This window comes from Crocuta crocuta, unplaced genomic scaffold (assembly GCF_008692635.1).
Source record: "Crocuta crocuta isolate KB4526 unplaced genomic scaffold, BGI_CrCroc_1.0 scaffold274, whole genome shotgun sequence".
Classification (NCBI taxonomy): domain Eukaryota; kingdom Metazoa; phylum Chordata; class Mammalia; order Carnivora; family Hyaenidae; genus Crocuta; species Crocuta crocuta.
This window is the reverse complement of record NW_027530222.1, coordinates 2,610,097-2,626,712: the sequence shown is the minus strand read 5'-3', so window position 1 is coordinate 2,626,712 and position 16,616 is coordinate 2,610,097. Positions and strand designations below refer to the sequence as shown.

The window sequence follows — 16,616 nt, the reverse complement described above, 5'->3', positions numbered from 1 at the left end:
CACAGCCCAGAATGCTGCCTCAGTTCATGGTTGTCCTCATAGGGTATGGAACCACTCTGAACCTCATGGACCCCTCCAGATCTGCTCACCAAATCTTTCCTCACGTGCCGTGTCCCTCTAGCTTGTGTTAAATTAAACAAGAAGCCCATTAAACTGAGGTGGTTCTAATGCCTTAGCAGCCCGTGTAAGCAAACCAAAACCTGAGCCTGTAAGCATCTCAAGATTAAGAAATCAAAATCTAAGGACAACCAATCAAACAGCCAATAGGCATTCCCAAATACAGAAAGCACTTAAGCTATAGCCGGTCAAACAGTACCCTTTCTTTGCTCCTGTCTCTTTTCTATGAAAGTCGTTCCTTGAGATCCTGTCAGTGGTGTACTCCTAACCACNCGAGATCATGACCTAAGCGAAAGTCGGACGCTTAACCGACTAAGCCACCCAGGTGCCCCCCAACTGTTAAATTTTTTAATACTCCTCAGTTTATCTTTTAACACTTCTCAGCTTCTCATCACTGAAATTTTGCTTCAAGGAAGAGTACACCACTGCAAACCATTTAAGTTTCCCAAACTTAGCCACATGTCACTTGGTGAATTTCTTAAAGATATAGATTCCCCAGCCTGGTCCCAGACCTACTGAATTAGAATCTCCAGGGGTGATATCTGGGAATTTTTATTAAGCAATGAGTTTTCCCAATAATGTGGATGCACCTAGTCCAGCTCCTGTTTATATACCAGCGTTTAAGAACAAAAGTAAGGGGCTCCTTGGTGGCTCAGCTGGTGGGACATCTGACTCTTGATTTCGGCCCAAGCCATGGTCTCAAGGTTTGTGGGCTTGAGTACCACATCGAGCCCCACATTGGGCTCTGTTCTGACAGCGTGAAGCTTACTTGGGATTCTCTCTCTCTCTTTCTCTTTCTGTCCCTCTGCTGATCTCTCTCTCTCTCTCTCTCAAAAACAAAAACTTTAAAAAAGAACAAAAGTGGATTATTATTTTTTAAGAACGAAAGTGAATTAGGGGTGCCTGGGAGCCCTGCATCAGGCTCTGTGCTGACAGCTCAGAGCCTGGAGCCTGCTTCAGATTCTGTGTCTCCCTCTCTCTCCTGCTCACGTTCTGTCTGTCTCTCTCTCAAGAATAAACATTAAAAATTTTTTTAGAAAAAGAACAAAAGTGAATTAAACCCTCCTCTCTGGTGCTCTTTGATGCAGCAAACTCCATTTTTTTAGATTTGTGTCTTGCCTCCTTTTCAAGAGCAGATGCTCTTATCAGTGTCACATTATGTATCTCCCCTCAGTCTTACACAGAAAGGGAAGGGAAGCATAGGAAAAAAAGTTCGCCCTCCCTCCCAGTTTACCTCAAGCCTTAACTGCATGCTCCACTTCCCTTTGGGCAGAGATTTACGGTTGTGCCTAACTACAGACATTCTTGGCTCCATGGCTCTGCTTTTTGGGGAGTAACAGTGTGGTTATGTGTGTTATGCATTTCCCACTCACCCTATTTTTTAATAATGTTATCCACATTCAAAGGGCAAACATTTTTCTAGGTACAACAGATTTATATTTTATCTCCTAACACAGTGTGAGTGGGGGACACCACCAGCAAGATTGATGGTCCTCCCCGCAAAAGATGCATAGATGTCAGTCTGCCACAGTGTAAGGCTTTGCCTTGGCCAGTCCACCATCGAAGTCTTTGCTCACCCAAAACCACGACTGCAATCCTTCTAGCAACAGGCCGGCAGCTCGGCTTTCCCAGACGCTTGCACAGAGGTAACGTCACACGACGCTTTCTCTTGGCAAACACTGCCAGCAACTTGGCTTCCTCCTAATTTGAGATGAGGGTGTTTGTTCCTACAGGCTGCCCTGCCGGCTGCTGCTCTCCAAACTATGCCAAGGTCCTGCTGGAGGTCTGTCTTGAGATGAGCACTTGATTTCAAGCTCTCCAGGAAGTGAACATCTGCAGCCTTTGAATCGGCGGGGGGGAATGCATGGCAACGGCGTCCATGAAATACCTCAGAAATGGATATGTTGAAGTCTGTGTGGTGTTTGGATATGAAATCTCAGAAACGGTTTCTGTAAAGCAGACCTTTCACATTTCCAGAACTTTCCCAGTGTGCTAGCTCACTCTGGCAGTCTTCTGGAGGACTTTCTGGATTCATTTCTCATGAGTCCTCTCCGCAGCAGAGCTTGAACTCCAGCACAGGTGAGGACACACCTGACCTTGCTTGCCTACAGGAAATGGAGTCTGAGTTGTCTTCTAAAGGCCAAAAGAGCTTATCCTACCCTAGAGGTACTTTTGTGTTCTAGTAGAGCTTTTCCACCTCTAATCACACCAACAACTGAGTCCACTCTGCAAAAGATATGGAAGAATTTTTTAAAACAAAGCCAAAAGCATTTGCCTTTGAATCACACCATTTCAATTTAAGTTACTCACTAGGTCCAGCCTCTGCTTTTGTCTGTGGCTCAGTGTGTCATTCTGCATTTCTTTTCCCTCGGTAAATCACTGAAAGTTCAGGCACGGAAGGGAAGAAGGCACAAGGTACATTAAATACACAGGCATTTTCTTAAATTAAAAATTCCTCAAGTGTCTCTGAAATTTAGCTTAGTAATTTGATTTGAAAGGCTGCTTTTATAGCACTTCACAGCAAGTAAACCGAAAACTAAGACAATCTGAACCGTTCAGAGGGCAAGAAGAAACTGACCAGCAGGTGATAACTAACTAGGTTGCTTCGGGAAACGAACCTGCCCAGGGTCTCTTTTGAGTTCAGACAGCTGACTCAGGAAAAAGAACTTTCCACCCTCCCCTCTACCCCAAGGCCAATTTGCTGTGTTCTCCAAGTCTTAGTGATTCAGGGGTCTGTTTCGGGACACCATAATAAACCTTTTTAACTGCTGAGGGAGTTTCCGGGAGGAAAATTCCCCCCAAAGTGCAGGTGACAGGGAAGCGGGCTGGATGCTGAGGACAAACAATGCCTCCATGGAGGGATGTCAAGCTACTTCCTGTTAGAGCCCCCCTTGGCCCCAGGTAGTTTTCCCTTTCTCTTCCAACCGGCATCAAATTTCCAGCGTCAAATTTCCAGCATCAAAGGTGCTGCTTCGAATTAGAGCTGTGGTTCTCAAACTTGAGTGTGCATTAGAATCACTCAGAGGTCTTGTTAAAGCAAAGAGTGCTGGGCCCCAACCCTGGAATTTCTGACTCATCACTCATTAGGTCTATAGTGGAACCCCACAAACTGCATTTCTAAGAAGTCCCCAGATGTCCCCCTATTGACCCTGGGACCATACTTGGAGAACCAATAAATTAGGGTATTATGAGGATTGAGATTTAAGCACATTAAAATGTTAATAACTGGCATATAATACGCATGACATGAGCTTAAACTGACCTTTAATTAGTAATAACTACCATTCAGGGATGCCTGAGTGGCTCAGTCAGTTGAGTGTCTGACTCCTGATTTCTGCTTAGGTCACAATCTCACAGTTTGTGGGTTTGGAGCCCTATGTTGGGCTCTGCACTGACAGTGCTGAGCCTGCTTGGGATTCTCTCTCTCTCTCTTTCTCTCTCTCTGCCCTCCCCCGCTGACATGCACACACTCTCTCTCTCAAAAATAAACTTTGAGGCGCCTGAGTGGCTCAGTCGGTTAAGGGTCCGACTTCGGCTCAGGTCATGATCTCACAGTCCACGGGTTTGAGCCTGGCGTTGGGCTCTGTGCTGACAGCTCAGAGCCTGGAGCCTGCTTCAGATTCTGTGTCTCCCTCACTCTCTGCTCCTCCCTGTCTTGCTCTCTTTCTCTGCCTCTCAAAATAAAATAAAGACATTAAAAATTTTTTTAAATAATAAACTTTTAAAAAGTTAAAAAAAATAATAACTACCATTAAGTAAGTGCTTACGATGGGCCTGCCATTGTGTCCAACAGTTTATATCTTATTTAATCCTCATAACATCTGATGAATTAATTATTCCAATTTTCAGGAAACCTAGGCTGAGGGAGAGTTGAAGCAACTTGCTTAAGGGTAAGCGATAATGGTGGGATTTGAACCCAGATCTGTCTCTTAAACAATCCACTCATGTTGTTGGAAAGCTTTAACATAATCCGAGAGCCAAGGAAGACCAAAAGTCTCAGACCACCAAGATTCCTAAGGCTTCCCTTGGTGTATCTGGGAGCCCCACGTCCCCTAGCAACCCAATTTGATTAGTCCAGTGTATAAGGAAGAGAAATGCCAAACCAGAAGACAACAGTGTACAATTCCTCCCTAAATAATGAATTCTGTATGATGTAGAGACTCTCAAGTGATCTGGCTTCCTCTTATTTTTGAGAGTGTTACAGGATCTACTTGAAGAGACTGTCAGATTTCAGGCTCAAGCCTGAACCTCGCTAAGGAAGGAGAAGTGATGGCCCGGGGCAGTCCAGAAGGACAGAGGAAGAGGAGACAGTAGTGACCAGAGCACCACTGCTCCAACTCCAGAGTATTAGAATCACCTGGGAACCTGATAGAACCACAGAGGCCCAGACCGTATCCTACCTCAACAGGCCTGGACATCTACATTTTTTAAAAGTAATCTCTACACCCAAGGTGGGGCTCAAACTCAAAACCCTGAGGTCAAGTCACATGCTCTACTGACTGAATCAGCCAGGCACCCCCAAGACTGTTCATTTTGAACGAGCTTTCTGGTAATGCTGATGAGTAGCAAAGTCTAAGAGTGATGGTTTTCAGACGTTCTTTTTTAGAGCCGTTGCAACTTTTTCTTTAACAAAATGTTAGGAAAGGTCAGTATTATAACCTACCACTCCTCTCCTCCTAGAGGCCCCCAAGTCACTTCTACTACCCCTCTGGGGCTCAGGGAAACACTGGTTAAACACTCCCATAATACTGGATGTAGTTTCCAAAATTGCAGACCCAGGCCTGTGTAGTGTACATTTCACTGAAGACCAGGGCTCATGGTCATGAGTACTCAGCACAGAGGCTCAGTACAGAGTCTGACACGGGGCTCAGTCTCACAGCGGTGCAATCATGACCTGAGCTGAAATCAAGAGTCGGACGCTTAACCAATTGAGCCATCCGGGGACCCCCTCATGGTTTGTTTTTAATAAGCCAGGCAGGTTTCCCTCCCGTCGCTGGAGACAAAAAAAACTTTTAAAAATTAATAGTTTAAAAATTTTTTAAATTAATTTAAAAATTAATTGTGCTTATTTCAGATCTGCAGGTGGGACAAGAATTGGAAAGTATGTGTCCTGCTGTGGTCAGAGAAGCAATGGACCTGGAGAGAAAGCAGAACAGGAAGTGGAGAGAGACTCCAGACCCCATCCCCGTCAGCAGAAGGAAGTGTTGGATGGGGAGCTGTCCCGGTCTGGGAGGCTGTCCTGTGGTGTTTACTGATAGGAAAGTTTCATTTCCACTCATACCCTCTAAAGTCAGCCATGTGTGACTGGGCATGTGGCTGTGTGTGTGTGTGTGTGTCCTGTCTGTAGTTTGGGGTTGATAACATTCCCTGGGGGTTTTCCCAAAGCCCCAAACCAAGCAGGCCCCTAGAAGACGTGGCAAGGATTCCTTGTAAAGCAGCACATGCTCCTCACTGGGCCAGCGAACACAGCTCTGTGGTCATCCCTGCAGCCCTGCCCAAGAGCAGACCTAGAATAGCCCAGCGGAGATCAGTTCTGAGCGTAGCCAAGGAGGTAGTGAGAGTTACCCTTACTCCAGCCCCCCTTGCAGCACCCCCTTTTCCTCCGCAGGGCATTGTCACCCATGCAAATACAAAGCAGACATCCTTGCTCTTTACAGGCTGTTAACAGGTTCCCTCTAACACCTGGCTACTGGAAGTGTGGTCAGACCTGCAGCATCAATGTCACCAGCATCAAGGTCACTGGACCTTGTTAGAAGTGCAAAGTCTCAGATCCTCCCACACCTACCAAATGAGAATCTGGTTTTAACAAGGCCCCGGGTGATTTGCATGCACAATAAAGTCGGAGTAGGCCAGCTCTGAAGCTGCAGTTCTCAGGCTTGGCTACGCTGTAGGATCACCTAAGGAGCTTTGAAAAATCCTGATGCCCAGACTTACCCCAGACCAATTAAATCAGACTTTCTGGGGATAAAGCCTAGGCATCAATTACTTTTAACCTCTTGAGGTGACTCAACGTACAGCAGGGCTGGGAACCAGTCTCTGAAATGAAGGAGGAAGCGGCAGCCTGTCTGAAACATATTTACATTTTCCTGTGGGATCCTGGGAGACTGAAAAGACTTCCAAATGCAAAGGAATTCATTTCAACTGGTAGAATCTGAGGGAAGACATTCTAATAGGGGGAAATGGCTATGGGAGGGGAGGGCAAGAACCACTCACATCACAGAAAGAGTCAGCTTCACTACGTCATCCTAAAGAGCAACAAGAAAAATTCTATTTCACCCATGAGAAAAAGGACTTACCCATTCCAAGTGTACTCCCAGAGCAGGTTACTGGAATGAATAACAACAAAAGCATTTATATATATTAACTGACATATTTAAGATGGTAAAGATATTCTAAAAAATAAAGATGCTGAAGGTATAGCTTTCAGAATAGTGGGAAAGTGAACCAAAGAATGAATAAGAACCAGCTTGCATGATAAGAGGAGACAGCTTCTAGCAGTATGAGCCTGGGCAAGTCACTTTCCTTTTCTGTGCTTTAGTTTATCTGTAAAGTGGTAAAGAATAAGAACACCTGCTTCATAAGGTTGTCATGGGAATCAATCGAGTTAATATATATAAAGCCCTTAGGACAGTGCCTAGCAATACACTCAATAAATATTGGTCATTATTATAACTTATAATATCATCCTAATAATCAAAGGAAGGCATCGCTGATATTGGAAAAACAAGAAACTCAAAAACAAAAAGAAAAAACTTCCTCCAGATGCCTGGTTTTTAGCAGAGAAATGGAGAAAATGCAGATTCCTTAACCTGAATCTAGACACCCATCTTTTCTTTTTTTTTTTTAATGTTTTATTTATTTCTAGGAGAGAGAGAGAGAGACAGCGTGAGCAGGGGAGGGTCAGAGAGAGAGGGAGTCACAGACTGAAACAGGCTCCAGGCTCTGAGCTGGCAGCACAGAGCCAGACGCGGGGCTCAAACCCACGAACTGCGAGATCATGACCTAAGCGAAAGTCGGATGCTTAACCGACTAAGCCACCCAGGCACCCCTAGACGCCCATCTTTTCTAATGTGGAATGGTGCAGGCTTGAGATGGCACCCCGACAGAGGGTATTAGAGTTCTTTTTTGTTTTTTTACATTTAGTTATGTATTTTGAGAGAGAGAGAAAGAGAGCACGAGCAGGAGAGGGACAGAGAGAAAGAATCCCAAGCAGGCTCCATGCTGTCAGCACAGAGCAAGACACAGGGTTTAGCCTCACGAGCTGTGAGATTATGACCTGAGCCAAAATCAAGAGTCAGATGCTCAACTGACTGAGCCACCCAGGTGCCTGGAGGGTATTCTAACTAACAAGGACTTCTGGTGGCTAACATACTGGCTGTGGGATCATAGGCAAATACATAAACTCATTTATTCATTTTTTTAATTTAAAATATATTGGCGATAGTTATGTGCTACATGTTGTGAGTCCAGAGATTACCATTTATTATGGGAAATAACACATTTTCAACTCACAGTTGTGTGGTGTGGTAAAGATAAAGGAATATGGGGTCATAGAAGACTAACTCAGCCTCTAAGAATTGGTGAAGACTTGGGGTGCCTGGGTGGCTTAGTCAGTTAAGCATCTGACTTCGGCTCAGGTTATGATCTCATAGTTCATGAGTTCAAGCCCCAAGTTGGGCTGTCTTCTGTCAGCACAGAGCCTGCTTTGGATCCTTTGTCTCCCTCTCCCTGCCCCTCCTCCACCTCACGCTTGCTCTCTCTTCCTCAAAAATAAATAACCACTTAAAAAAATTGGAGAAGACTTAAGAGAGGCGAGGAAATTCCCTTGGAGGAGGTGGGATTCCAAGCAAAGAGAAGAGTGCAGCGTCAGCTCAGAAGCATGATATATGTGTATGGTGAGGGCAGGTGTATTCGAATGATTCCATGTGGCTACATTAGAGAACAGAGTCTTCTCAGGACAGATAGACTGGAATGAGCCTAGAATTGTATCATTCCACACAGCAGGCATCTGTCACATGTAGTTCCTGAGGACTTCAAATGTGGCTAGTCTGAACTGAGGTGTGCTGTATTACATGCACACCAGATTTTGAGGACTTAGTCTGGAAAAAATAATGTGAAAATTTTATATTGATTTCATGTTGAAATTATAATATTTTGGTTATGTTGGATTACTAAAATATGTAATTAAGTTAATTTTACCTGGGGAGTCTGGGTGACTCAGTTGTCTGAGCATCCAACTCTTGATTTCAGCTCAGGTCATGATCTCAGGGTTGTGGGATTGAGCCCCATGTTGGGCTCTGTGCTGACAGCACAGAGCCTGCTTGGAATTCTTGCTCTCTCTCTCTCTCTCTCTCTCTCTGCCCCTCCTCACTCAAAATAAATAAATAAATGTAAAAAATTAATTTTACTCATTTCTTTTTAATTTTTAATGTGGCTACTAGAAAATTTAAATTTTTTCATACATGGCTTGCATTAAATATCTATCGAACAGTGCAAGTGTAGGAAGACTAACTATGGACAGACTGTGAGGAGCCTTGAATGCCATGCTCTAAGTACTGACTTTTATCCTATGGGGCAATGGAACACTTTTGAGGATTTTAAAGCATAAAAGGAAACATAATTGGATCAGTGTCTGGAAATGACAGCTCTGATAATAGCATGGAGGCTGGCGTGAGCTCAAGAAGAGAATACTGGTTCAGTAGTCCAGTTCAGTAGTGAGGGCCTATCATACAGCAGGAGGTGTAGGAGAGAAGTTAGATTTAAAAACCATTGTGGGAGTGCATGGCTGGCTCAGTCAGTAGAGCCGGTAATCTTTGATTTTGGGGTTGTGAGCTTAAGCTCCACGTTGGGTGTAGAGTTTACTTTTCTTCTTTTAACTTTAAAAAAATTGTTTATATATTTTGATAGAGTGGGGGAGGGGCAGAGAGAGGAGAGAATCCCAGGCAGGCTCTGTTCTGTAAGCACAGAAACCAAGGTGGGGCTCAAACTCACAACTGTGAGATCATGACCTGAGCCCAAATCAAGAGCCAGATGCTCAATGGATTGAGCCATCCAGGCACCCTGCGTGTAGAGATTACTTAAAATGTTTTTTTTTAATTTTTTTAAATGTTTTATTTATTTCTGAGAGAGAGAGAGACACACACACAGCACGAGCAGGGGAGGGTCAGAGAGAGAGGGAGACACAGAATCTGAAGCAGGCTTCAGGCTCTGAGTTAGCTGAGCTAGCTAACTGTGAGATCATGACCTGAGCCGAAGTCAGACGCCCAACTGACCGAACCACCCAGGTGCCCCCTTAAGAATATTTTTTAGGGGCACCTGGGTGGCTTAGTCGGTTGAGCATCTGACTTTCGCTTAGGTCATGATCTCGTGGTTTGTGGGTTTGAGCCCCACGTCAGGCTCTGTGCTGACTGCCAGCTCAGAGCCTGAAGCCTGCTTCAGATTCTGTGTCTCCCTCTCTCTCTGACCCTCCCCTGCTCACGCTGTCTCTCTCTCTCTCCTAGAAATAAATAAAAATATTAAAAAAAAATTTTTTTTAAATCACGAAGTAAATAAATGGGACAGGACTTGGAGATCCCTTAAATATGGAGGGTAAGGGAGAAGCTGAAGCTGACTCCAGGGTTTAAAAAAATTTTTTTTTTAATGTTTTTATTTTATTTTTGAGACAGAAAGACAGAGCACAAGCAGGGGAGGGGCAGAGAGAGTGGGAGAGACAGAATCAAAGCAGGCTCCAGGCTCTGAGCTGTCAGCACAGAGCCCAATGCAGGGTTTCAACTCACAGACTGTGAGATAATGACCTGAGCAGTTGGAGGCCCAACCCAGGCATCCCTGACTGCAGGGTTTTTAGCTTGAGTACCTGAAATAAGGATGCCAGGAGGAAGATTAGAAACTGCAGATGATCAGGGGTTCCCTTTGGCCCTGAGGAGTTGAAATGCCTTGGGGCACCTCCAGGTAGAGGTATCAAGTCTGAATATGAATTTAGAGGTTCGAAGAAGAGGAGAGTTATAGATAGGGATTTGGGAGCCTGAAAGCCTCGATTTTCTCCTTTATACACTGGAGCTAATAAAATTTGTTGAACGTACCTTATAGAGTTATTTTGAGCATTCGACGAGGTGCCGAATGTGAAAACACTTGATAAATTATAAAACATAATACAAATATGATGAAGCACTGGTATTGAGTCTCTTTTTCCTAAGATCTGATCCCTCCCTCAAGAACCTATTCCTGTCCCTTCCCATAGGGCAGTACTCTGGGCCAGCTTGTTCTGTGGACATGATAATGAAAATGCGAGGAATCAGAGCATGACAGCCAAAGGCAGCAAGAACAGCAAGAAGAAGGCCTGGCCTGGTTCTGTCCAGGGGCCATTTGAGCCTTCTTGTTACCTATATATAATTAGAGATTTTAGATTCTGGTCACCAGTAAAGGTTTCTGAACCAATATTGATTCCTGTTCCTGTGATCACCTATAAAGTTCTAGGGCCTTATCTCTTCTCTTAAAATTTATTTTTTAGAAACATATGAAAAATATATGTCATTGCCCTGGGCAGGGTAGCAGAAGGTGCTGGAAGACAGAGCAGGGGATTTACTAAGGTTTTCCGCCAGCTCTGGTGAGACGGCAGTTGCTGACGGTCATGTTTTGCAATCACAGGCTGTCTGCCCACTCATATTTCCAAAGCTAGCTTCTGATTTATAAATTCATTTTTTCCCCTGATTCTCCAACCTCTCAAACCTGTGCAGATAAAACTTCAAGTCTCTTAATTTCCAACATTTCGGGGGTTTTATTATCTCTGAGACTGTGTTAAAAATCTATTCCCGAATCTCAAGGCAGAAAAATCATTTTAAATCTGCTTTACTATTTCAACAGCAGGCATCTGGTCCTTTTTCTGAAAAAGAAAGGGACAGTGAAGCCAGGAGTGTCTCCAAATCACATAATAAGAAAGCATCACAATTCCAAAGAATTTTGAGCTCCCCATAGCCAGAGTCTGCCTGCAGCATCTAGAAACTTCACAGCTCTTTGACCTTCCTAACATAGCAAATAAGTGTGATTGCTCTGAATCTGAACTGACGGATTGAGTTCAGGGTTAGTTTTAAATAAAGGGTTGTGACGTGCTCTACCTGAATATATTTTTTTTGGACAGAAAGTCAGCTTCAGTCCTGTCTCAGCAACTGGTGAGACCATCACAGTATACACGTCTCCACAGGGTATCTTGGTGACATCACAAAAACTGAGGCCAGCGCTTGGGGCACATGTGAAAATGCCTTTAGAACCGTAGAGGTCGGTGCTGTAATTGGTAGAGCCCCTGGCGGCCTGCCAGTAGATTCGGATGCCGTTAGGGCCCAGCCTATATAATTTCACTCCCAAAGGGCAGCAGGCACCTGAGGATAGAAACAGACACAAATCACTTATTCTACCGTCAGGTAAACGTGGCCTTTATTACTGTCAAGAAACAAGTAACCTAAATATATGATTAGAGCATTACTGGAAGGGGTACTCAAGTTCTTTCTGTGGTGGGCCACATGATTAGAAACCCATGTGTGATGCTGAGGTGAGCCAAGAATTTTTAATAGAGAACAATAGTGAGTCAAAAAGTCTCCACTTGGGATGCCTGGGTGGCTCAGTCGATTAAGTATCTGACTTTCGCTCAGGTCATGATCTCACCGTTCCTGGATTCAAGCCCTGCTCGGTGGTAGACAGCTCAGATCCTGCCTGGAGCCTGCTTTGTATTCTGTGTCTCCAGCTCTTTCTGCCCCACCCCCACTCTCACTCTGTCTTTGTCTCTCAAAAATAAATAAAATGTTAAAAAAAAAAAGTCCCCACTTGGTGGGGCACCTGGGTGGCTCAGTTGGTTAAGCTTCTGACTTCAGCTCAGGTCATGATGTCACAGTTCCTGAGTTTGAGCCCCGCACTGAGCTGCCTGCTGTCAACACAAAGCCCATTTTGGATCCTTTGTCCCCCTCTCTCCTGCCCCTCCCCCTGCTTGCACTGTCTGCCTGTCTCTCTCTCTCTCTCTCAAAATTAAATAAATAAACATTTTTAAAAAATCTCCACGGGGCGCCTGGGTGGCTCAGTCGGTTAAGTGTCCGACTTCGGCTCAGGTCATGATCTCACGGTCTGTGGGTTTGAGCCCTGCATCAGGTTCTGTGCTGGCAGCTCAGAGCCTGGAGCCTGTTTCAGATTCTGTGTCTCTCTCCCTCTCTGCCCCTCCCCCGCTTGTGCTCTGTCTCCCTCTGTCTCAAAAATAAATAAACTATAAAAAAAATTTTTTTTTAATCTCCACTTGGCAGATACATATTTTATACAACTCAAGCTATGTGAGTCAAATGCATAGAATCCTTGTTAAGATCTTTCATAATGCCCTAGTTTCACAAGATTTTAGTGGGATTGAATTTATATTATCTTCATTCAGCTTTTTTTTTTTTAATGTATTTATTTATTTTGAGAGAGACAGAGACAGTGTAAGCAGGGGAGGGGCAGAGAAAAAGGGAGAGAGAGAATCCCAAGTGGGCTCTGTGCCACCAACTCAGACCCCAACACAGAGCTCGAACTCATGAAGCCATGAGATCGTGACCTGAGTCAAAACCGAGAGTTGGATGCTTAACCGACTGAGCCACCCAGGCGCCCCATTAACTGCATTCAGCTTTAACTGAAAAGTCCTATTTGCTGAGCTGAGTAGCATGACACCTGGGAAGTAGTCACTTATACAACAGTCGAGTCACCAGGCTTTGCTCGTCCACACTTGGTCCTTGCTGGCTCACTACGTCCTTCTGTTTTCTTGTCTAGATGCCTGGAGCAGACTACACACATTAGGTGTCAAGTAGGGCACCAAATGGTGGCTTACTCGGTAACAAAAATTAAAATGTTGTAGAATGATTAAAACATTCAATTATAGGTAGGTTCATTTGATTTATCCTTTCTTTTAAAGAAAGGTTTTTTACATGTGAAGATAAGCAGTGGGCCATATTCCCAAAACTGGACCTCAGAGTAAGAACTTAGGCAGCAAATCTAAGATAATGGTCGCAAAGAAAGTACGAAACAGCTTACATATGTGTAGCATGTTATAAATGCTTTCACGCTATAGTTATTACTATTTATCTTACCAACGAGGAAACATCAGGGAAGATAAGGCAACAAAGCTTATAAGAAACCATGTCTTTTTTTTTTTTAAGAGCGAGAGAGAGTATGTGAGTGAGGTTTGGGGGGGGAGGGGGAGAGGCAGAGAGAGAGGGAGAGGGAGAGAGAGATTGTTAAGCAGGCTTGTGCGGAGCCCCATGAAAGGCTCCATCTCACAAGCCTGAGATCCTGACCTCAGCTGAAACCAAGAGTGGGACACTTAACTGAGTCCCCCAGGTGTCCCAGAAGCCATATCTATAGACTCCTAGTTGCAGACTCTTTCTACTGCCCCTGGGGTGGCAAGACTATATTTTAGCTCTCCCGTCCTGTGCCCTGGGGCAGACACCAATCACAAACTGGTGATTGTTCTCTTTCTCATCATGAAGGCATTTTCAGGAGTTTTCTTTTCTTTTCTTTTTTCAAAACGGTGCTCCAAACAGCCACTTCAGTGGACTAGATTCATACAAGAGAATCTTATTTGCTAACCCTGTACCACTACCCTCCGCTGCTATTCCCTAATGATTTGGTCTCTGTGAAGAACAAGATACAATACTGTCAGTAGCCGGTGCTTTTTTAGCCTGTTGAAATAAGAAACCATTGAAGGAGATGGAGTGGTTTAGAAGAGAGAGGTAATAGCATAATAATGAGAAGAAAAGAACTCAAGCCAAATAGAATGTGTGACCTCAATGCTCTCTGGAAACTCGGCAGGACTGAGTTACTCTGTGCACCGGGTAGCTGCGCCGTATAAAACCTGTCCTGCCTTCAGAAACAGTAAACCCGAACCATGTCACCAAAGAAATAATTCACCAACCGCCAACAGAAGCCGCTGACGCTTTGAGGTTCCAAGTCAAGAGGAAAATTGTAAACATTTTAGAAAGTAATCTGAATTTATAATGCTAGCAGGATGGAGATGCAGGCATCTTTTTAAATGAGAAGGAGGGGTTTATGTCTGGATTTATAATAGTCAAAGTCCTGGGGTGCCCAGGTGGCTCAGTCGGTTGGGCCCAGCCTATGACTCTTGATTTCAACTCAGGTCATGATCTCAGTTTTGTGAGTTCAAGTCCCATATTGGCTCTGTGCTGGCATCTTGGAGCCTGCTTGGGATTCTCCCTCTCTCTCTACCCCTCCCCTGCACGTGCTTGCTCTGTCTGTCTCAAAAAAATGAATAAACACAGGGGCACCTGGGTGGCTCAGTTGGTTGAGCATCCAATTCTTGATTTCTGCTCAGGTCATGATCTCACGGTTCATGGATTTGAGCCTTGCATTAAGCTCCGTGCTGACAATGAGGAGCCTGCTTAGGAGTCTTTCTCTCCCCTTCTTCCCCTCCCCAGCTCAAGCTCATGCTCTCTCTCAAAATAAAAAAATAAACTTAAAAAAAAATAGTGGAAGTCCTTGTTGATACTCTATAGCTGGAATTTAGAATTCACTTACTAGAGGAATAACTTTGGTAGGTGCAGTCTGCTGTCAACCCAGTGGCACTAATCGCTTTTAATGCCACTGTGTAATTGATGCCGCATGTGATACATCCCAGGAGACACTGGCTTTGGTGGGTGAGACACTTCGACTGTCCGCTGTGTGACTCCAGAACCGTCACATAGGTTTGGGCCCCGGTCCCAACAGTCCAGCTCACATTGATTACTGATTGGGTGACCTGAGTTAGTGTCAGACCAGCAGGACAGCACGGCACTTGAATGGGGAAAAAGAGAAAGATAAGCGGGGGATTTATTTCCACTGCGGGTTATTCGTGGGGAAATGACCAAGAATGGTGTTTTGTCTGTATCTCATTCAACATCCTGTATTTCTCAAATCTTCAATTACTAAGCCAAACCTCCTTTTGTTAAGCACAATCTCATTCCCTCTGATACATCATTTAACACCAACTGTATGTAGGGGTTGTTTTCCCCAAGAACGCAGAGCACTAAGTGGCTGTGGGTAATGTGAGTTTCCTCCCAATGTTTTCAGAGTAAGAAGGAAATCCTTTGTTGCTTCCCAAATTGGACAATTCCAGTTGCAAATTTCAAAGCAATGGCTATACTCAGGTCTTCTCGCAATATAACATTTCATAGCCTTTGCCATTAAATATATGTTGCCTTTTTCATGCATTTTCTAGTACTTAATTGATACAAAAGCTTGCAATATTTTTAGCCACCTAAGAATACCACAACCAATTCTCAAATTTTCAGGGACCCATTGAACAGGATACAGGATATGTAGAATCTTCCTGAGTATTGGGCATATTCATTTCAATTTTTTCAGTCCAACGTGTCATCCGTTGTATATAAGAGAAAATAATATCCAAAGGCTTTAAGTAATTTGCTGAATTTCACTCACACACAGCACTTTGAAGCTGTAACAGCTTTCTTTCATCAAACCCCTACTGTGTATGCGTCAGGCACCATCCTAAGTGCTTGCAGCATTAACTAACTTAACATTCACAGCCGCCTGAGCAATCCATTCTCCCCCTCTTACCAGAAAACTGAAACTCAGAAAGCATTTTATACAGCAAGGTTTGAAAGGGCTGAGCCAAAGAAGTAAAACAGAAGCCAGCTCATTTGGTTACTTGTTCACTATTTCGGGAGATTATGTCACAGAGGAATGTGAATTCAAATCAATGTTTTGCAGCGTCCTCTGATGCCAGCATAGGAATGTATTAGAGCCTTTTGATGCGATTTTTACAGAACCTGTGTCCAAACATGACAAGTTTTATTTCCTAAGACTGGGGCTGTGTGAAAGGCCAGGGAGTTTAACGTATTTCTATCACATTTAGGGTCTATCACATCAGAAAGTTCGTGTCTTGTGACGATTTCTAAGGACCACACTGAAGTCTGCGTTGAGGCTGGCGGCAGCCACCTACCTGTTTCCAGGGGCACGCTGAAGCTGGGCAGGCTCCTCCCTGCCTGTGTTTCAGCCACCGCGGTGACGGAGAACACGGAGCCGCAGGGCAAGCCGCCCATGGCGCAGGACTCTCCGGTGCTGCTGCACCGATACAGCCCTTCCTCCCCCTGGGCGGTCACCGTGTAAGTGGCAGCGTCATTAGTGGATCGCCAGTGCACGTGAATCATGGAGGATGCATCCTTCGAAACGTTTTTTATTTCGGGACTGCAAGGAGCTAAGAGATTTTAGATTATTAATTGAAACAGCGTGAGTCACAGACATCAGGTGTGCCATCTGGTCTAAATGTGATTCCCCCCACCCCCACCCCCCATGAGATCATCCCTACTTTCAACCATCACGAGCATGTAGGCCAGATTCACAGCGCCTTTGTGTGGAAACATGGTATTAGGTTCCTTCAGCATCTCACTCTTCGGAAAATGTTAGGGGTATTTTTGAACTCCAAACGCAAAAGTAACTAAGACGAACGTTTGCAGCCTTAACCCTCATGCTGTGGAGAC

General features: G+C 44.5%; 1 protein-coding gene across 1 annotated transcript in view; it reads right to left on the bottom strand.

The window, feature by feature from the left end:
• Positions 1 to 2,464: 2,464 nt before the first annotated feature.
• Positions 2,465 to 16,616, bottom strand: part of FNDC7 (fibronectin type III domain containing 7) — a 31,348-nt gene continuing 17,196 nt past the window's right edge. Inside the window, exons 8-12 of the mRNA XM_077765564.1 lie at positions 16,079 to 16,333; positions 14,656 to 14,910; positions 11,229 to 11,489; positions 6,414 to 6,443; positions 2,465 to 2,496 (exon numbers count right to left, since the gene is read on the bottom strand). Coding sequence (XP_077621690.1) covers positions 2,465 to 2,496; positions 6,414 to 6,443; positions 11,229 to 11,489; positions 14,656 to 14,910; positions 16,079 to 16,333 — 833 coding nt within the window. The remainder of the gene's footprint in view (positions 2,497 to 6,413; positions 6,444 to 11,228; positions 11,490 to 14,655; positions 14,911 to 16,078; positions 16,334 to 16,616) is intronic.